Genomic DNA, 21991 nt, shown 5'->3' on the forward strand with positions numbered 1-21991 from the left:
ATTGCTCCTCTCTTTTGAGTTTCAAAGACATCTGCTATGGGAGAAGCTTGTTTGCTTCTGTGTACTTTGCCTGCACTTAAAGTTTTAAAAAGAAATCCCCACTGATTTGAAAAACAGGTTGTGTTCCTGTTGAGAGCCACGCCTACGGGCATTTATCTTTGCAGTTCAGGTGTACAGGGTCTGACCTGAGAGCTCTCTCTCCAGGCTTCTACAAGTAAGCATTCAGTCATGACTTGTCACTCAGCTGTGTCTTCTTAAAATATCAGAAAACAACTTGATTGAAATAGTCAAATGTCACCGTCATCAGTACCATTCACTTTTATGTATTTGTAGGACAAAGGAAACTATATTGAATTGAGAAGACAGAAAGATTAATAGTTTATCCTTTATTGTACACTTACATTCCAGACACTGTGCTGTGCTATGCATGTTTTATCCACCATTTTTTCTGATTCTCACCTCTGCCCCCGAGAAACAAGTACTATCATGATCTCCATGTTTCCCAGGAGGAAATAGTCTTATAGAGGTTCCATATTGATATGTTTCCCAAAGAATAGTGGAAAGCCAAGACTCAAATCTGGGTCAGGCTGATTTCAAAGGCATAACTTTAAAGAAATGCAAACATTCAGGTATGAGTAAGTGCTAAGTAGTAAGTTTTAAGTATTTCTCCTTCAGTCTCTGCTAGCTTCTTCCTGCTAACCCTGAGTATATCTTCAGTATCAGCACCATCCTAGGAGTGACTAGAACTCTGGATCATTTTGACCAGCGTTATGTCCACTGCTCCCTGAGCTTGCCTTTCAACCTCTCCTCTTCCTTTCATTGAAGAAGCTCTAACCATTGGCAGACTATTCTCAACACGAGGTAGGATCCAACTTCTTATGTTAAACCCGAGGGAAGAAAATGAGTCTTCTCACTTTGCTTGCTGGAGTGAGTACAACCCTTGATAACTTTTCTGTCCAGAAGAAATTTTCTCATCTGGCCCAGGAACTATTCTTAAACTTGGCTCTTTGCCCATTGAAGTTATAAATCATGCTGTTTGCCAAGTGGGTGCCCTTTATTTACCTCCAGGCTCCCTAGAGTTTTTTGTGGAGCTGGGTTTTGCTAACATGCTTGAAGTTACAGAAACCCAGCTTATTGGAACATATCTTTTAAGGGTAAGAACTTTATCCATTTCTGGGTCACCCATGCTAGCCTTTCGAGATTCACATTTTGTTCTCTGATTGACTCATCACACAGTGTTTGCAGCTGCTGCCTTTTAAACCTAGACCCTGATGTGTGAGCAGAGAATAAGGGCATATAGTGCCTGGCACATAGTAGGTGCTCAGTAAAGGCTGGTTGAATGAATGCCTGAAAAACATATATGAGTATAATTTTGATAAGGTATGAAAATGATAAATCACAGTCCCTTGATTGCCTCATTAGAGCTTTGTCATCAAATTTAGCTTGTGATTAATCTTATGTGGACTCTAGGATGAGAAAGCTTCTAAGTTGAATAGCATCTACTCTTACCTAATCCCTGCAGATTTGCCTGACTCTCATTTGGGAAGTCTTCAGACTAGCCCATACTGACCTCTCTAAAGCCCTCGGCTTTTCTCCTGATGAGACTACAGCAGAGAAAAGAACATCTGTGAGGAGATAACGTGCTTCTGAGAGCAGAAAACTATCATTCCATTTCGAAGAAAGTATGTTCCAAGCAGAGTTGTTTCTTTAACTCATTTTTCTAGGGACTATTTCTCTAATTATAGTGCATGTGGCTGTGGCTTTAAGGATATCTCTAACGACTGCTTTTTTAATTTGATTTTAATTTTTTTGAAGGTTTCACATGTACTTCATTTCTTCAATCGTGCCATATTTTAATAGGTGCACAGTGCTTCTTTCACTTGGAATCAATCAGGAGTCGTTCCTGAGACAATACAATATTACACCAGCTGGGACAATTACTGATCTCTCCATTCCTTTGGGGTAACTCTGCCAACAGGGGATAGGTCCCCTTCTATTCCAGTTTGTGTTGCTGTATATGCAACACAGAAAATGGTTTCTTTAGCTAATACAGCATTACCATATGTGTCATGGAAATCAGGTGTCCGTTTCTGGTGCCTCCGCCTTGCTATTGTTTGCTGAATCCTTTGAACTTGGAGATGACTTAGAGCATTTTTTGTTTTGTTTTGTTTTGGCCATGGGAACATGGGAAGCTGCAGATAGAACAGAAAGGTGGTAACTCCAGCTGCTGTCTTGCTACAACTTCATGCCAAGTTCCCTTGCAAAGCACCTTCTAAAGACTGCGTTTTAAACTATTTTCTTTTCTTTTTTTTTAAAGTTTATTTACTTCAGTAATTTGTACACCCAACATGGGACTTGAACTCATGACCTCAAGATCAAGAGCCACACACTTTTCCTGGCACCCCAAGAAAACTGTATTCTTATTACATCCTATAGCATTGTGAATTTGTTCCTGCTCACAAAATAATGCACTTGAGTGGAAAATTTCAATAAATTCTAAAAACAGACAAACAAGCCAAGAGATTTAGCTCCATTTCTTTACAATATATTCAGTTGATAGATCCAGAATTTTCTTCTATAAAGAACTCTTGGAAAATACGGGGAATATTGGAAATGCTGGAATATTGGGCACAGTATAAGTAAAAGAATGAGGAAGTTACCCATGAGCCAGTGCCATTTTAGAAGTCAAGTTTGAGGAAGAATGGGTTAAAATAATATTCCATGTTTCTAGCCAGTAAAAACCTAAGCAGCTGCTCTCAGTCTACAATCTGGAGATGGTGCCTGGCAATTGCTTGCTATGGGGCAGTGTTTGAGTCTGCTGCCCTCTAGTGACGACTTTTTACAGATTCCTGAACCTTACCAAGAACAAGAATTTAAGCCTTTATAATTCATTCTTTGCAGTTTTTGTGCCTACTAGAGATAAAGCCTCCAAATTATTAGAGATTATTTTCTCAGAATCTGAGAAGCTAACTTGTCTTAAGGCTACCAATGTTAAGTCTAGTGACCGTACGTGTGTTGTGTAATTTGTGGACACGTTTTCATTTATCTTGATTGATAGGAGGCTAGAAAACAAAGGTAGAGAGCAGGACTCATTTCTCCCCAGGACTGACCGTTGGTCATCCTACATCACCAGGAGAGCCCAGCAACCAACAAGAGGGAATCTGTAGAAAATCTGTAAGAGTAGGTGCCAGAGGAAGCCCTCTCCTCTCAGGCCTCTGCTAAGACAGGCCCAGGTGGCCAGGGCGTGAGCAGCGGGATTCTGTTAACACAGTAAGTGACCTGGCTGGAGAAGCCCCTTTGTCTCTGTGGACCTGAGACTCCCCTTGCTCCCTGTCCTCTTACATTCACTGGGCCAGCTGGGCAGCAGCTAGTGGCACTGGAAAAGGGGGCCTGAGATCAGCCACCCCCAAGAGACACCCACAGGCTGGGCTAGTCCCTCGGGCAGCACTAGCAGGGGCCTGTGGGAGCCTTAACTGTACCCAATAAATCAAGGAGACCAAGGAAACAGCAAAGGCTCTGAAAATTAAACTGTCCTTAGAACCACAACCCATAAAAGCAGCCCATGACCTGTGTGCTAAACCTAAACAGGATGGCTCTATGCTAAAATAAAGGGTTTAGGGATCCCTGGGTGGCGCAGCGGTTTGGCGCCTGCCTTTGGCCCAGGGCACGATCCTGGAGACCCGGGATCGAATCCCACGTCAGGCTCCCTGTGCTTGGAGCCTGCTTCTCCCTCTGCCTGTGTCTCTGCCTCTCTCTCTCTGTATGACTATCGTAAAAATAAAAAAAATTAAAAAAAAAAATTTAAAATAAAGGGTTTAAATAGGACCAAGATCACTGGTCTGACCAAGAGCCAAAAGTCACAAGTTGAATGAGTCAAGTCACTGAGACAAAGTAGGCATTGGAATTAACTGCTAAGAATTTAAAAGCAATCACCATAAAAGCTCTTCAACAATCAATTACAAGTTCTGTTGAAACAAATGAAAAAATAGAAAATTTCAGTGAGGAAATCCAAGTTATAAAAAAAGCAAATGGAAATGATTGAAATGAAATCTACAATAGCCAAAAATTTGATAAATTGGACCTCCTCAAAATTAAAAACTTTCTCACTCTCTGCAAGCCCACATTAAGAGGTTGAAAGGGCAAGGTACAGACCAGGAGAAAATATTTGCTTATCTGCTGTCTAACAAAGGACTAGTGTCTCCAGTATATAAAAAACTGTCAAAACCCAACTGTAGAGGGGCACCTCGGTGGCTCAGTCGGTGAAGTGTCTGCCTGCAGCTCAGGTCATGATCCCAGGGGTGGGATCAAGGCCCCATAGGGGCTCCCTGCTCAGGAGGAGCCTGCCTCTCCCTCTGCCCCTCCCTCTGCCCATCCTCTTGCTTGTACTTTCTTTCTTGCTCTCTCAGATAAATAAATCTTTTTTTTTTTTTAATCTGTTGGGCATCAAAAAAAATCCTGGCCCTTTTTTTCTTTTCTTTATTTTTTTTTAAGTTTATTTAGCTTTTTTTTTTTTTTTTTTTTTTTAAATAATCTTTACACCCAATGTGGGGCCTGAACTCATGACCCTGAAATCAAGAGTCACACGCTCCTCCACTCCTCCAACCCAGCCAGCCAGGCACCCCAGGCCCTTTTTCTTTTAAGTGCTTGTGAGATCACCTTTTCCTTGTTTTCCTCTGCTTCCTTATGTTTCTCTGAAATAATTGTGTTTTTTTTTCTCTTGAAACAACTTTAGAAATCATTATACAAATAAACAGTTGCCTATGTTTGATCATTTTCATTGTTTCTGAGGTTTTGCTTTTATAAAGGGCTGTGTTCAACATCCTTCTGGGTAAGCCCTTATATTTATCTTAAATTATTCTTCAAGCTAAATTTCTGTAAGAAAAATTGCTCTAGTTTGTCCTCTAGAAAAGGGATGCAAATCATTTTTTCCAAGACTCTTTTCAACACTAATATTACAATTTCTTTAAACCTTGCTAATTATAGGGGGGAAAAATTTCATGTTTTAATTTGCATTTCTATGATTATAGTGTAAAGAAATACTGTATTTTCTTGGACATTTTCTTTTCTATAGATTGCCTGTTTTGTATTGGAATTGTTGTCACCTTACTAATTCATAAGGATACTTTATACATCAAGAATACTAAATCTTTAGCGTTTTTTGCCATAATTTTCCCAGTTTTGCCTTTTAATTTTTATACACTCTGATTAAAATGTTTTCTCTAAAATGACCGAATTAATGTGTACTTTATTTTTTAAATTTATTTATTTATTAAAGATTTTATTTATTTATTCATAAGAGATAAAAAGAGAGAGAGAGGCAGAGACACAGGCAGAGGGAGAAGCAGGCTCCACGCAGGGAGCCCAATGTCGGATTGATTCCGGGTCTCTAGAATCAGGCCCTGGGCTGAAGACAGACGCTAAACTGCTGAGCCACCCGGGCTGCCCTAATGTGTACTTTAAAAAAAAGTAAAATATCAAAAGGAAGCAAAAGAGAACATTTTCTCTTCACACCCTCCCTTTCTTCTTCCTAGTGGTAACCAGTAGTGTTGTGTTTATTCTTAGGGGAGTATACTATAAATATATCTATCTCCATGTTGATAAACCATATATGTAAATATATGTATTTTAGTACAGTTGATTATGCATAGCTTTTAACCTGTCAAAAATTCAGAAAAATACAACAAAACAAGTAAAACTAATGAATCCCTGAAGTAATAATTAGTAAAAGTTTATTGTACGCACAATAAAAAGACAGTTTGCAAAAACTGAGAGTGCTCAAACCAAAATACGGAATGAACCTCAGAAGTATATTGTTATAAAGCAGTGTATGTAATGTGGAGACTGGGACTATTCATTGCAATAATTGGTTACAGTGTTAGAATTTTCTTAAATGTAAAGCAATTGGTTAGTGGTTACCACCTGTCAGTTGCAGGGAACAATTTAAGTTTTGCTCATGATTTTCAGAGGCATAAGCAAGAAGTGACCCGGTCACATTAGCCTTTCTCATCTTGTAAAATAAACTAAATTAAGCTTTGCTTGTATGATTAACTGGCTGTGTCAGCTCAGGGAATTTTCAAGTCTGGTCACTGTTTGTGTTTGATTTTAGCAAACCAGAAATCTCCAACAAAAACATATTGTTCTGCAACTTGCTTTTTAAAATTCCACATTCTATCACAACCATTCTTTAGCTGTTAATACCTCAGCCAGTTTAAGGTGTGCGTAGTATTTTGGAGTACGGATACACTACAATCTTTTTAACTTTCTCCCTATTAATGGTCATTAGTCTCTCTCCCATTTTTGGCTACTATAAGTAAATGTGGGTTTTTTTGTTGTTGTACAGAGATTTTAGATTTTTATGTAGTAATTTTATCAATCAATGCCTCTGCTTTGGTGCAATGTTTAGAAAATCATTCTAATTCCCAACATTATATAAATAGGTATCTCCTGGTAATTTTACAGTTAAAATTTTTTTTTAACTTTAAAATGTATATCTTGGTATAAGGTGTGAGGCAGGGTGATAGCTTTATTATTTTCCCAATGGGAGCCAATTATCTTAATACTATTTATTTATTTATTTTAAAGTTTTATTTACTTGAGGGGGAGAAAGAGAGTGCCAGTATGTGGGAGGGGAGGGACAGAGGGAGAGGGTCTCAAACAGACACGCCAAGGAGCAGGAAACCCCACCTGGGACTTGATTCCTATGACCCATGAGATCATGAACCTGAACTGAAACCAAGAGTCAGAGGCTCAAACAATGGAGCCACCCAGGCATCCCTTAATGCTATTTATTAGCGTAGAAGCACCCCTCTAGTTTTAAGTGTTGCCCTTCCTCTCAAAAAACAGAAATCATATTCTGTATTCTTATTTTTGACTTTAGAGCCAGACTAGTTTGGATTTGACCTTGACTGTGACCTTGGGCAAGTTGCTACACATTGCCTTGTTCAATTTCATCATCTGTAGAATGAAAATGATAATACTGCCTGCTTCCTAGGTTGTCATGATGATTGAGGGAGGCAACGGAGCTCAGAACACTTAGTAAAGGCCTGTGGTCATTACTATTGCTGCTGTCACAGCTAGTGGTGCTCCCACAGGTGTTTCTAGACCTCTAGTTATCTGTTGAACTCCTTTCAGGAGGAGACTAGGGCTTCTCATACTTTATGTTGCTCAGTACTGGGCAAAAAAGTGATTTGTACTGGCACAGAGCCTTTACAGGGAAGTTATTCTGATTAATAATGACTCAGAGTATCCATAGAATTACTTCCTAGCATTTGCTATTAGTATATATGTTTTCTCCTAACTGTGTATAATTTTAGGCAAATAATCTAATCCTGTTCTCTTCATTGAAGGTGCATATGTCAGCAGATGGCTTCTCATTTGCCAAGTGCTTTGATTTGTGTTTGGAGATGCTTCCATGCAGTCTCCACAAATCATCTTATGATGAAGGATCTCAGTTAATATGAGGTGTCTTTAAGCAAAACCACATTTGTGAGAATTATGTTTGTGAGAATGTATTCTCTGGCATGTAAGATTTAATTTTTAAGTTATCTCTGCACTCAATATGGGGCTTGAACTCATGACCCCAAGATCAAGAGTTGTATGCTCCTCCAATTGAGCTAGCCAGGTGCCCCTATATGCCATGTTTGTTAGAGGTCCACCTAACCAGTGGAGTGGTTAGGTGGACCTACCTAACCATTCCTAACGCCTGGAATGAAACTTTTTTGTTGTTGTTGTCCTCTTCGTATCCAGCACCATGCTCTAGGTTGAGAGTGACATAAAACAGTGGGAACACATGATTTCTGTATGCAAGGAGCTGGAGGTCTAGTTGTGAAAATATGATACATGAATTTAAATATTATCTTTTTTTTAAATTTTTATTTATTTATGATAGTCACACAGAGAGAGAGAGAGAGAGAGGCAGAGACATAGGCAGAGGGAGAAGCAGGCTCCATGCACCGGGAGCCCGACGTGGGATTCGATCCTGGGCCTCCAGGATCGCGCCCTGGGCCAAAGGCAGGCGCTAAACCACTGCGCCACCCAGGGATCCCGATACATGAATTTAAAATCAGAGTCAAGGTCAAACCTAGACTAGTCTAGCTCTAAAGCCAAAACTAAGAACATAGAATATGATTTCTGTTTTTTGAGAGTGAAGGCAACACTTAAAATCAGGCAATGTAGGTTTCATAGATGCATAGAACAAGTAGATGTGCATATACTCATTTAAGAAAAAAACCATCTATTCAGGAAGAGCAAATATCTTTATGTCAGAATCCTCTATAAAAAGAGTAGCTGTTGAAGCTACTACATTCTGAGTGATGCTAGGAAAATACAGCTTAAGGAATAGAAATTGGCATGTTATTTTACACTTACCAATGCTCCAGAGAAGAGCAATAATACAAGATTTAATCAGATCTTGGAGGAAACATTTTTATAACCGTTTATTACTAGACCTCAAGAGTTTTCTTATTGTGGGTACTTTCAAAATTACCTGTAGAGTTTTAAGTTATTTTTTTAAATTGCCTTATTGGCCATAGTTATTTTATTAATGTTATTGATACATTATTAATGAAGTATGGAATAGTCATAATAAGAAACAGGTGATTGCTCAATTATGATTTAAGGTGGTACAGTAGAATTTTTACTTTCATTGTACACCCAAGAAGTGCCCTACAGGTTCCCACTGCTTTATGTCTGCTATAAATTTTCAGCTAATTCCCTAAATTAACAATTACGATTTAAGGTGGTACAGTAGAATTTTTACTTTCATTGTACATCCGAGAAGTGCCCTACAGGTTCCCACTGCTTTATGTCTGCTATAAATTTTCAGCTAATTCCCTAAATTTGAATTTGAGTTACTTTGTGAAGATGAGAAGATCATTGGTCTTTGTGCCAAGTCTGTGGCTAATCGTGTCTTCTTCCTTCAAAGAACTGAGTTGATTGAAATATGTTGTCTCTCAAATCTGGACCTGATGATTATGGATTATCTGGTAACTTCCAACAGCTCCAAGACAATAGCAGCCTGAGCAAAAATAGGGATAGCAAGATTTAGAAATTGGGAAAAACAAATTTGGAATTATCTACATAATGCTGTAAGGGAGAATTTAAAAAAAATGTATTTATTTGATGGAGAAAGAATGAGAAAGAGAGTGGGAAGAGGATCAGAGGGAGAGGGACAAGCAGACAATGCTGAGCGTGAGACATGGGGCTGAGTCCCATGAACCTGAGACCATGGCCTGAGCCAAAATCAAGAGTTGGGCGTTTAACTGCCTGAGCCTCCCAGGTGCCTGTAAATGAGAATTTTCTTTATGTATTCAGGTGAATTTTGTGGGGTCAGTATGAACCAATAATATCAGATAATCCTACTTTAGTTATTTTAGACAGTGAACACAGTTGCCTAATATTATTTGCACACATTCATATTGCTGTCTATTTAATGCTTTTTATTCATCCAGTAAGCATTGAATAAGTGCATACTCTGTACTGAACACTGTGCTTGCTATTGGCTATCCAGGTACCTTACAGGATGGTTGAAGGGAAATGTCTCTTCTACTGCTAGTGTGTTACCACAATGCTTGCCACTACCTGCAACCTTTACATCAGTCTAGACAGATTCTTCCTACTTGTGATCTATTTCCTGATTTCACCTACTGAGGAGGTGACATGGTGTTTACCCACGTGGTGGGCACTCAGCAAACACAGGCAGGGTGTTAGGACACGGGAGGTGAGCTCAAGGAGACTTGGTCTCTGCCAGTAGTAAACTATAAACCCACATATCACTTTCCAAATATTAACTTAACCTTCCACAGGCATGAGAAGTTGATGTGTGCAACTAACCAGAAAACTAAGAAGGATACTGAATGTCTTTCAGCATATTAAAAACTGAGAAGAAAAAAAAAAACTGAGAAGAAAGAGACACAAAAAAGAATGACATCTTTTCATTTGCCACAACATGGATGGAGCTAGATAGCATAATGCTAGGCAAAATAAGTCAGTCGGAGAAAGACAAATACCACATGATTTCACTCATCTGTGGAATTTAAGAAACAAGACTAATGAATGAAGAAAAAGATAAACAGACTTTTAATTATAGAGAACAAACATAGCTACCAGAAGGGAAAGGAGAGGGGGAAGGTGAAATAGGTGAAGGGGATCAAGAATGCATGTACCATGATGAGCACTGAGTAATGTAGAGAATTGCTGAACACTATATTGTACACCTAAAACTAATAAAGCACTGTACGTTAATTATACTGGAATTGAAGAAAGAAAGAACTGGGAATTAAAAACAGCTCTGGATTCTATTTTTTTGCTCAAAATTATAACAGGAAACTTTTTTGCATCTAAATGTGTGATGTGATTTAGAAAAACAATTTTTTTGTAAAGATTTTATTTATTTATTTATTTATTTATTTATTTATTTATTTATTCCTTCCTTCCTTCCTTCCTTCCTTCATTCATTCATTTATTTGATCTAGAGAGAGCACGAGTAGGGTGACAGGCAGAGAGAGAAGCAAACTCTCCACTGAGCAGGGAGCCTGGTGTGGGGCTCCATGTGGGACTGGATCCCAGAACTCTGGGATCATGGCCTGAGCTGAAGGCAGACACCTAACCAACTGAGTCACACAGGCGCCCCTGATTTAGAAAAATTTTAATGTTTAAAATAATATTTAATGTGTTGTAGAAATTACATAAAGTTCTGTGTTCAAAATCATTGTGCCTAGTAGAGTGCCTGGTACACAGTATATGTTCAGCAAATATTAATCAAATTGAATGGCAGCACTAAACTTACCATAGGAAAAAAGCAAACACTATTGTTGATGATGATGGTAGTGATGATAATAATCCTGAATAATCCTAAATCATTATCAGCACTGACATCAACAACATCATCCTGTTGTTCTGTCCAATGGATAAGGTGGGTTTTGGGGACCAGTCAGCATCCTGACTCCTTATGAGGTCACTTTCAGGAATTTCTCTAGCAAGCTGCGAGGATCAAAATAAGACACATGTCCATCATGGGGATTTAGATCTTGACTTCCTTGTTTTCTAGCTGAGTTTTCATTTTCCCTTGCAACTTCCTTGACCCACCCACCATGCCTGCTTTCCTCACCCTCTCAGCTTTGTAAGAGGCCATCCCTGGTCATTCAGCCCTCCCATTGATGGCCTGTCTTCATTGGGTCTCTGAAGACAGGTTAGGAGGGTGTTCTGGGGTCAGACCTCCTGCATCCAAATCTGCCACCCACTCAACTCTATGACTTTGAGCAAGTTACTTAAACTTTCTGGGCCTCCTTTGCAAGACTTAAATACTCATGCTATGTCATAGAGTACTGTGGTGAGTAGTAAATGAGGTGATACTCTTGAGGACGGCTTTCTTTTTATTTTTTATTTTTTATTGGAGTTCAATTTGCCAACATATAGCATAACACCCATTGCTCATCCTGTCAAGTGCCCCCCTCAGTGCCCATCACCCAGTCACCCCAACCCCCTGCCCACCTCCCCTACCACTACCCCTTGTTCATTTCCCAGAGTTAAGTGTCTCTCATGTTTTGTCACCCTCACTGATATTTCCACTCATTTTCTCTCCTTTCCCTTTATTCCCTTTCACTAATTTTTATATTCCCCAAATGAATGAGACCATATAATGTTTGTCCTTTTCCGATTGACTTATTTCACTCAGTATAATACTCTCCAGATCCATCCACGTTGAGGACGGCTTTTGAATGGTACATGGCCCTTCCTAATAATACCTGATCTGTCATATGGACCATCATTGTTGCTGTCAAGGGCATCTTTCCCCTAAGCTCTAGCCCATCCAGCTCCCAGGACTTCTCCCAGGAGGAATCCCCATCTCTGACCCACTTTTGCTGAGCTGGATGTGGTCTTTTTGAATTGGTGTGTTTTGTTTTGAGTCAGTTTCCCAATACCTTAGAGTCCCAGGAAATCATTTGTAGGGCTGGCTTCATGTCAGCTTATTTCTTGCTTTTAACCCACATTGTTCAAAAAGCATTATGTGGCTCTGTGCCCTGGTTTCCTTCTCTGTGAAATAGAAATAATGCCTTTTTCTTCTCTTTTCCCAGGGGTTTTGGTTTGCTTTCTTTCTTGTTTTTCTTTGACTCTACCTTTATTTCAGGCCAACTTGTCAACTTCTCTGTGTCCTTAAAGCCACCTTCAGTCCTTGGTGGGATAAGGTACAGGTATAAATAAATAAAGAAGCACATAAATAAAATAAGGAGTAGTTACGAAAGTGCTGGAAGAAGGTCAAAGCATCATAACACACAAGACATTTTTAGCCAGAAAGCATTATCCACGGTGGAGATTGGAAAATCCATTTTGTCATTTTGTTGGCCGAGCTTAGAAATGTTCAAATCATTGTAAATATGACTTCATGTGATATTTACAGATAATGGAATATAAGAAAAATGTGGGGGCAGCCCAGGTGGCTCAGTGGTTTAGTTCTGCCTTCAGCCCAGGGCCTGATCCTGGAGACCCAAGATTGAGTCCATGTCAGGCTCCCTTCATGGAGCCTGCTTCTCCCTCTCCCTGTGTCTCTGCTTCTCTCTCTTTCTCTGTGTCTTTCATGAGTAAATAAAAAATAATAAAATTTTAAAAAAAACTTAAAAAACAAGAAAAATGTGGAGGAGGTGCACTTGCTTTGGTCCTTTGAAGATAAAAGTTCTGAAATAGGCAGCAAAGCAAAGGATATGCTTTTAAAACATGTGGCTGCAAGTTCTTAAAGGGTAAACAACATAAAGATAATAATAAATCTCATACCCTCAGGAAGTGTTCACTGCAAAGGTCACACAAGAAAATGATTACAAAAGGAGTATAAAGTCTCCTCTAAATAGTAATCATGATCCCTGACATTTATTGAGTGTTTACTTGGCCTTATCCCAATAGGCAAGGGGAGATGTACTATTTATATCCCCATTTGACAGTTGAGAAAACTGTTGCCCAGCTAGGTTATTTAGCCAAGGCCATATGGAAGTAGGCAGCCATCTCCAGAGCTTGGTTGATCACCGCTTGCAACATTGTCCCCCCCACCTAACCAGGTGGTTCCTTCAGGCCACAGCCTTGTCATGCAACCAAGCTCTGGAGATGATTGCCTACTTCTTGAGGTTATATCATAAAATTCTCTGTCATGCATACTCCGGGCTAGGGCCAATGCAAAGACAAAGTGAAATGGGTTACATTTTGTTCTGGTGCCCATCTGGCCTGATTACCAGCCCTGGCTGTCCCTTCTTACTGTCCTGGGCTTATTCCTGCCCTCAGTACATACTCAGTTAAGCCCACAGCACTTGTAATTCAAGAGGGGCCGTGTCTTAATACAACATTCTTGAAGGCTTGAAGACATTTGTGTTTTACCTTGGTTTGATTGCAGATCGCTTTGAGAATCTGATAGAATAAAAAGCTTTCCCCAGGCAAAAAAAAAGGGGGGGGGACTTCAAATGTGGCCTGTGGTTTCAGAGGTATTCCCTAGAAGCTGAAGCCTTGGATTTAACATTTAAAGGGATAAAACAAGAATAATAAGAGTAGGTGGTGGTGGGCTTGCTATTAGGGTATTGGGAGCCTGTCTCCTCCCTCTTCAATCAAAAGAGGAAGCTTCTAGCTCCTATGCTAGATCAATAAAATCAATGTGAGGGGCCCCTGAGTGGCTCAATTGGTTAAGCACATCTGACTCTTGATCTTGGCTCAGATCATGATCTCAGGGTCCTGGGATCCAGCCCCACATCAGGCTCTGTACTCAGTGGGGAGTCTGTTTGAGATTCTCTCTCATCTCCCTTTCTCTCTCAAATAAATAAATAAATCTTTTTAAAAATAAATATAGGGGCACCTGACTGGCTCAGTTGGTTAAGTGTTTGCCTTCCACTCAGGTCATGATCTCAGGTTCCTGGGATTGAGTCCTGCATCCTCAGCAGGGAGTCTGCTTCTCCCTCTCCCCATGTTCGTTCTTTCTTTCTTTCTTTCTTTCTTTCTTTCTTTCTTTCTTTCTTTTTCTTTTTCTCTCTCAAAATCTTTTAAAAAATTTAAATTAATGCAAAACATTAGGATAGAGCAAGAAAAAAGTAACTAGTCAATAGTGTCTCCTTTGTAGCAGTTCCTGCAGGCCAGTTTTGTTTGCTCAGGGTCTGTAAATTTTCACTATCTTACCCTTGATCTGTGGCTACACAAGAACATCTCAGTCATGGCCTGGGGCGCCTGGGTGGATTAGTTGGTGCCTAATGCCTGGTTTCAGCCCAGATCATGAACTTGGGCCCCACATTGGGCTTTGGGCTCAGCGGGGAGTCTGCTTAAGATTCTCTCTCTTCCTCTGCCCCTCCCTGCCATGCTCTTTCTCTAAAATAAATAAAACCTTACCCCCCCCCCAAAAAAAAAAATCCCAGTCACGGCCTGATATAAGGTATACCCAGGAATTTCATGGCAGAAGTTGCCTGAGAGGAAGGTGTCCGTCTATCAGCCATCCCTGTCACCTGGGCATGTGTCCCAGTACCGCTTGACACTTTGTGCCTACATGGAAATACATGCTGTGCATCTACTGGGAATTTGTGAAGAAGCAGGATTTTGTTCACTTTTGCACAAGATGTTTCCTGTAGACTTTTGGAAAACAAGGTGTTTGAAGGCAGGGGGGAGAACAAGAGCAAACAACCTAAGAGACTCCACATATTCAAAGACTCCCTGGCAGTTTGTTTGCCTGAAAGAGGGCTGTGTGCTGGTAGTGGGATAGAGCCCGAGCTCTACCCTGGTGGTGCAGGGTATCCCGGTGGGGTCCAGGCAGCAGGAACCAGGCAAGGCTCTAGTGATCAGCTGAGAGGAAAATAAAATCTTACAGCACGAAGCCCAATTGCCCTTTTTCCCTCTAAGAAGATAGTATTGTCCCAACCTAGGCAGGCTGTACCTTTAGTCCTTCACTTTTGGTCTAAGGGTCATGAAGCTTCAGTGATAGGATGGTGTTTCCCGTTCTTATTCTTTTTTTTTTTTTAAGATTTTTATTTATTTATTCATGAGAGACACAGTGAGAGAGGCAGAGACACAGACAGAGGGAGAAGCAGGCTCCATGCAGGGAGCCAGATGTGAGACTCAATCCCAGAACCCTGGGATCACGCCCTGAGTCAAAGGCAGATGCTCAACCACTGAGCCACCCAGGCGTCCCTCCTGTTCTTATTCTTTGTCAATCAGTGCCCCCAAGTTCCCTTTTGGATTCTTTAAGAAATTAGAATTTTCGGTGCCTGGGTGCCTCAGTTGGTTAAAATATCTACCTTCAGCTCAGGTCATGATCCTGGGGTGCTGGGATCAAGTTCCACGTCCTCAGCAGGGAGTCTGCTTCTCCTGCTCCCTCTGCCCCTCCGTATCCACTCATGCTTTGTGTGTCTCTCTCAAATAAAATCTTAAAAAAAAAAAAAAAGAAATTAGGCTTTTCTACAGCAGTACATTGTATCACTTGCTTTTTAAATGTAGTATCTTTTTAAAAATTGAGATATGAGGGATCCCTGGGTGGCGCAGCGGTTTGGCGCCTGCCTTTGGCCCAGGGCGCGATCCTGGAGACCCGGGATTGAATCCCACATCGGGCTCCCGGTGCATGGAGCCTGCTTCTCCCTCTGCCTATGTCTCTGCGCCTCTCTCTCTCTCTCTCTGTGACTATCATAAATAAATAAAAATTAAAAAATTTAAAAAAAATTGAGATATGATTGATATATAACATTAGTTTCAGATGTATGACATAATTCAGTATTTGAACGTGTTGCAAAAGGATCACACAAAGTCTAGTTAACATCCATTCAGTTCCTTAAAAAAGAGTGTAAGGTAGATTATTAGGGACTTACAAACAAGAATGTAAGTACTTGAACTCAGCTAAGTTTATGATAGGACTGAGGTGGGCCTAATGTGATAGGACTGATGACTGGGCCTGGTGACTCCCTTTCTCTGTCAAATGGGGAGAAAGTACAGCCTTTGGGGTTTGAAGGGCTTTAACACTTTTTATTTGGTGTCCTTAGGTATGCTAAAGAATATCCCGGGGATCCCTGGGTGGCTTAGTGATTTAGCACCTGCCTTCGGCCCAGGGAGTGATCCTGGAGACCTGGGATCCAGTCCCACATCAGGCTCCCTGTGAGGAGCCAGCTTCTCCCTCTGCCTGTGTCTCTGCCTCTCTCTCTCTCTCTCTCTCTCTCTCTCTCGGATAAATAAATAAAATATTTTTTTAAAAAGAGCTTCCCTATAATTCAGTCTTTTCATCTGTTTTATGGGGATATTAATACCTACCCAATAGAGTAGGGCACACAAAGTGTCACAGATGGCAGTCCCACCTCACACTTTAAAATCTTCAGGTATCAGAAAAAATAAAATAAAATAAAATAAAATAAAATAAAATAAAATAAAATAAATAAATAAAATAAAATAAAATAAAATCTTCAGGTTTCAGGCTCAGTGGTCTGTAATGAATGCACTTACAGATTGTATCTTCTTCCACCCCATTGAAAATGAGAACATTTGCCTCTTTCTTCCATTTCCTATGTGCCATCCCTTGTAATAGTTAGGAAGCACTGATTCTTCCCTGTATTCGTGTGAGGAAGCAGATTCTCTGCAGTAAATGTGTCCATTTCCACTCTTACTTGTCAGGCGTGCAGTTTTGATAAGCAGTTTCCCAAGTGTTGAAGGAATTAGGTTTAGGCTGAAAAGAAACCAATTACCTTGAAAGAAGTGGCACTGAGGCCTGTGGTGGTATCCCAGGGACTGTTGAGGTTCCTGGCATCTGCTACCAGCCATGGGCAGGGAGGTTTCAGCATCAACATGTCACTGTAGAATGATGGGAGAGTTGGTTTTCCTAGCCATCTGGCCTGCCCATGATAAGCGTATCAGGCAAGGTACCAACATTCCTTAGTACATCCTGTGTTTGGGATTTGGTGCGCCTAGGAAGTAAGAACTGAGTGACCTGGGGTGGGGGAGGTGCAGGAACGGTAGCTGTGTTGGTTGCCACACATTGTATTTTTCTATTGCAACACTTGCTTTTAGTGTCTGAGAGTGAGTGGTCTTGTCACCATTACCCATAATCTTCTGTTTTGAGTTCTCTTTTGCTCCTGGACACACTGGCTTAGGAATCAGTGGGCTGGCAGCTGTGTGTCAGGGCAGTGCCTACTGCTTTCAGCTAGAGCCCCACAGAGAGGTGCATCTCCTCAGCCAGCCTTTGCCTCCTGTCCCTCTCCTCTGTGGGGCTGAGGGCAGCTCTTGGCCACATTTGATTGTGCTTGAACTGTGATTCAGAACTGGCCCAGTGATATCAGTTTAAAAGAAGATTACAATCCAGAAATATAACATAAACTCCTAACTTCCGAAAGTATTTCTGAAAATAATATCCTTCTATATATATATACATATATATAAAACACTGCATTATTCAAAGCAGTTTCATAAGTTAGAGTCCTATTTCTGTGGAATGTTCCACATTTGGCAAGTCAAATGCCCTAGAATTATTTTGACATTGCTGGAAAAGAGGCACCCCTTCAACTTCCTTTTTGAGGATATAGTCTTTCTTTGTCAGGCTTCAGGATTCCTGCTCCCTAGAATCCATCCGGGATTTCAGGCAATGAGCTACAGAGAATAAATCCAAACTGTATCTTTCTTTTTGTTGAATACTTACTACTACTTGTCTTTGGAGGATGGTCCCCATTTTGGTATACGTAGGATGGTTATAATACTCATGATGAAGGCCATAGTCATCCTTTTAAAAGAAAAAGTTAGGGACACCTGGGTGGCTCGGTGGTTGAGCATCTGCCTTTGGCTCAGGTCATGATCCCGGTCCTGGGATCGAGTCCCACACCAGGCTCTCTGCAGGAAGCCTGCTTCTTCCTCTGCCTGTGTCTCTGCCTCTCTCTTTCTCTCTGTGTTTCTCATGAATAAATGAATAAAATCTTTAAAAAATAAAAAAAAATTAGGAAAAGAAATAGTACAGAAGGCACAAAATGAAATGTAAAAGTCTGGTGTCTTCTCCCTAGAAGTAATTGTAAATAACTTTTATGTATCTTTCCAGATATTTTCTATGCAATCATAAGCATAAATAGCTATATAGCTATACATACACATACATACATATACATATATACTGCACACATATATATCTATTCTTAGAAATACAAGTGGAATTTTATCATACATATTATTTTGCATCTTATTCTTTTCACTTAATGCGATATCAAGGCGTCTTGGTATGTTAGTACAGGCACATCTCATATTTTTGGTGACTACATAGTATCCCGTTGTATGGTCAGACCATAATTTATTTAACGTGATGTCTGTTGATGGATGTTGAGGTTGTTTCCACTCTTTAATGCTCACAAATAATCTCGTAGTGGATTTTCTTATGTATGTCTTACCCAGAGCATTTGGTGAATGCCTATTCTCATTAGTCTAATCCTATCTTGAGAACTACATTGCTGTATTTTAATACAGGTTTTCTGTGCTATCTGTAAGTAGAGCATTCCTCTGAAAGCTTTTGTAATCCAGAATTGCTGAAGAAGCAATTACCATTAATTTATATGGAAAATTTTTTGAGCATTCCCATACTCCAAAAGTAACCTCTTTTAGGCTCTTTTTTTTTTCTTTTAGGCTTTTCTGACACTGTAGGACATACCTTGTTAACAGATGCACAGAATAAATTGAGATAAAACACAGATGCCCACAAACACAGTTCAAAGCGATGGTGGCTCGATGCAAAGATCCTGAGTAGAGTTCCCAGGAAGGAGCTTGTCAGAACCACTCTTACTCTCAGGTACAAGCTACCTCTATAAGGATTCGCTGCATAACAAACAGTGAATGCTATTTTTGCCTTTTTTGGTCAAAGTGAATATCCTCTTTGGAATTCTTTTGGTTAGTGAAAATAGGTACTAATGAAGGTCTTTTGTAAAAGCAGAGTGGTAACATGAACTTTGGAAAAGTAGGGGATATGTGTTTTTGTAGCGATTTAGTAGATTCTAGCAGAAAACATTTATATATTTAATTTTTTAAAAAAGATTTATTTATTTGAGAGAGAGAGGGAGAGTGGAGAAGGGGCAGAGTGAATCCTCAAGTGTGCTGCTTGCTAAGTGTGGATCCTTGCTCAATCCCAGGACCCTGAGATCATTACGTGAGGACTAAATCAAGAGCTGGTTGCTTAACTGACTGAGCCACCCAGGTGGCCCTAGCAGAGAATATTTATAATGAAGCCTTCAACAGTCACAAAAGACCTCCTTAAAATTGTACATGAAACACATTTACATTTACAGATGGTGGATGTGTTCATAGAAGCCAGTTTAGTTAGGTTAATCTTATTTGCTAGGAATTATTTCATGGTAAAATATTTGTTTTTGAACATCAGAGTAATACATCTTGGTAATTAAGGGGGTGGCATTTTTTTAACGAGTTGCCATAGTGGCAGATACAGAGCTGTGGCACATAAATCATGAAAACGTACTTCCAGAGGTGGAACTGAAACAGAATAATTTCTCATAAAAGGAGGTGAAAAATGTTGGAGGTGGATTTTTCTTTCTAAAACTGTGTTCATGGGGATCCCTGGGTGGCTCAGCGGTTTAGCGCCCGCCTTTGGCCCAGGGTGCGATCCTGGAGTCCCAGGATCAAGTCCCACATCGGGTTCCCGGCATGGAGCCTGTTTCTCCTTCCTCCTGTGTCTCTGCCTCTCTCTCTGTCTCTCTCTCTCTCTATCATGAATAAATAAATAAGTCTTAAAAAAATAAAATAAAACTGTGTTCATAAGTAATTAAAATGACAGTTTTTTAAAAAATAATTGAATTGGGGATGCCTCGGTGGCTCACTGGTTGAGTGTCAACCTTTGGCTCAGGTTGTGATCCCAGGGTCCTGGGATTGAGTCCCATATGGGGCTCCCTGTGTGGAGCCTGCTTCTCCCTCTGCCTATGTCTCTGCCTCTCTCTTTCTGTGTCACTCATGAATAAATAAATAAAATCTTAAAAAAAAAAAACATTGAAGAACTAGATGCATGCCTAATAGAAGGGATCTGAATGTTCATGTTTGAACAAGAATAGACAACCCATTTTAATGAATTTAATGAATACTAACCCAGTTTAATGAATATTGACTATTTAGAGTCCATCTTAATGGCATGAACAGATATGTCTCTCCTTAAGTAGATCCTTAGATTCAGTTTCATTCACTCTGAATTTGCAGTTAAGTCCTTATTTCCCTTTATAGGCACATCCATGTGGTCAGGTGTCTGATAAGCAGCATCCATGTAGGAAAAATTGTTTATCTTGTGTGAGGTGGGTCCCCAGTTCCACAGTTCAGCTTGTTCCTGAGTAGAGGGCCATTCTTTCACCAAGAATGACTCTGTGCATTTAGCCCTTAACATCTCCAGCTACAGCCCCCAGACAGGTTTTCTTCTTCTTCTTCTTCTTGCACTATCTTAGGACAAGTGCATCTGTCCTCCCTTGTCTGTGTAGATAAGTCAAGTATTTACTCTGTACCAGTGTTTCTCAACGAGGGGCAGTTTTGCCCTCCTCACCTTTGTCAATGTTTGGATACATTTTTGGTTCTCTGTCTCTTCCTCCTCCTTCTTACCCTCCTTTCTCTCCTTCTCCCCCTTCTTCTTTCTTGAGGACTAACATAGATTGGCCCCACTTTTTATTTTGCCAAGGAAAGACATTAAAAATAGCCTATGCCCTGACTTTGCAAATCTACCTTCATTTCATAAAAGAAAGGCTATTTCTTAAAATTAAAAAAATTATTTAAATTCAGTAAGTTAACATATAATGTATTATTGGTTTCAGAGGTAGAGGTTAGTGATTCGTCAGTCTCATATAATATAATACCCAGTGCTCATTACGTCACGTGCCCTCCTTAATGTCCATCACCCAGTTACCCCATCTTCTAACCCTCCTCCCTCCGGCAACCCTCAGTTTGTTTCCTATGATTAAGAGTCTCTTATGGTTTGTCTTCCTCTCTAATTTCATCTTGTTTTATTTTTTCCGCTCTTCCCCTATGATCCTCTGTTTTGTTTCTTAAATTCCACATACGAGTGATATCATGTGATAATTGTCTTTCCTTGATTGACTTATTTCACTTAGAATAATGTCCTCTAGTGCCATCCATGTCATTGCAAATGGCAAGAATTCTTTTTTCTTTTTCTTTTTTTGATGGCTGAGTAGTATTCTATTGTATACATACACCATATCTTCTTTATCCATTCATCTTTTTTTTAAATTTTTATTTATTTATGATAGTCACATACAGAGAGAGAGAGAGAGAGGCAGAGACATGGGCAGAGGGAGAAGCAGGCTCCATGCACCGGGAGCCCGACATGGGATTCGATCCCGGGACTCCAGGATCGCGCCCTGGGCCAAAGGCAGGCGCTAAACCGCTGCACCACCCAGGGATCCCATCCATTCATCTTTTGATGGACATCTGGGCTCTTTCCATGGTTTGGCTATTGTGGACATTGATTTTGTAAGCATTGGGGGTGCAGGTGTCCCTTCAGATCTTTGTATCAAGAAAGGCTATTTTAATTTGCAAAATGGAAGGAAGGCCTAATCCCAAAATAAAGATCAGCCTTCGGCGGTTACTAGTTTTCTCACTTGGCCACGGACTGGTGAGAATTTCATCATGGCCTACCATGAGTCTAGAGGCCAGTGCCTGGGACACTTTGATGGTCATAGGGCATAAAGCACTCCTTGCGCTGCTCTGGTGCTTAATAGGCAACTGGAAGATGGTAGTAGTGTAATTAATAGCTATTGCTTAGAGATTATGCTGAATTAAATTGAAGAGCCCTTCCTGCCAATTCTAAAAATTCTGGTATCACTGAAGAAGTGAATGGGTGGCCTCCTGTAAGATAGCAAGGTTATTCTTTTCTGTGGATTACATTTCCTTTAGTGGAGAGATTTTTGTAAAGTTTGTGGATTATATTTTTAGTAGATAGATTATGCCAAGCTTCCACTCAGTTACATTGTCTGTCTCTCTGCCTTTCAGAGTAAATCGTTATGTTGATGAGAGGCAACGTTGC

The 21991-nt window shown here is 40.2% G+C and overlaps 2 protein-coding genes across 9 annotated transcripts in view; one reads left to right on the forward strand and one right to left on the reverse strand.

Moving 5' to 3' along the window:
• Nucleotides 1–21991, forward strand: part of SHLD1 (shieldin complex subunit 1) — an 82574-nt gene that overhangs the window by 18360 nt on the left and 42223 nt on the right. The gene's annotated exons all lie outside the window — the stretch shown is intronic.
• The window catches only part of LOC129496184 (cytochrome c oxidase subunit 7B, mitochondrial-like), a 52412-nt gene continuing 32213 nt past the window's right edge, over nucleotides 1793–21991 (reverse strand). The window contains exon 2 of the mRNA XM_055304235.1: nucleotides 1793–2192. Within this exon, the coding sequence (XP_055160210.1) occupies nucleotides 1938–2192 (255 nt within the window). The 3' untranslated portion in view covers nucleotides 1793–1937. The remainder of the gene's footprint in view (nucleotides 2193–21991) is intronic.

Source organism: Nyctereutes procyonoides, unplaced genomic scaffold (assembly GCF_905146905.1).
Source record: "Nyctereutes procyonoides isolate TBG_1078 unplaced genomic scaffold, NYPRO_anot_genome, whole genome shotgun sequence".
Lineage (NCBI taxonomy): Eukaryota > Metazoa > Chordata > Mammalia > Carnivora > Canidae > Nyctereutes > Nyctereutes procyonoides.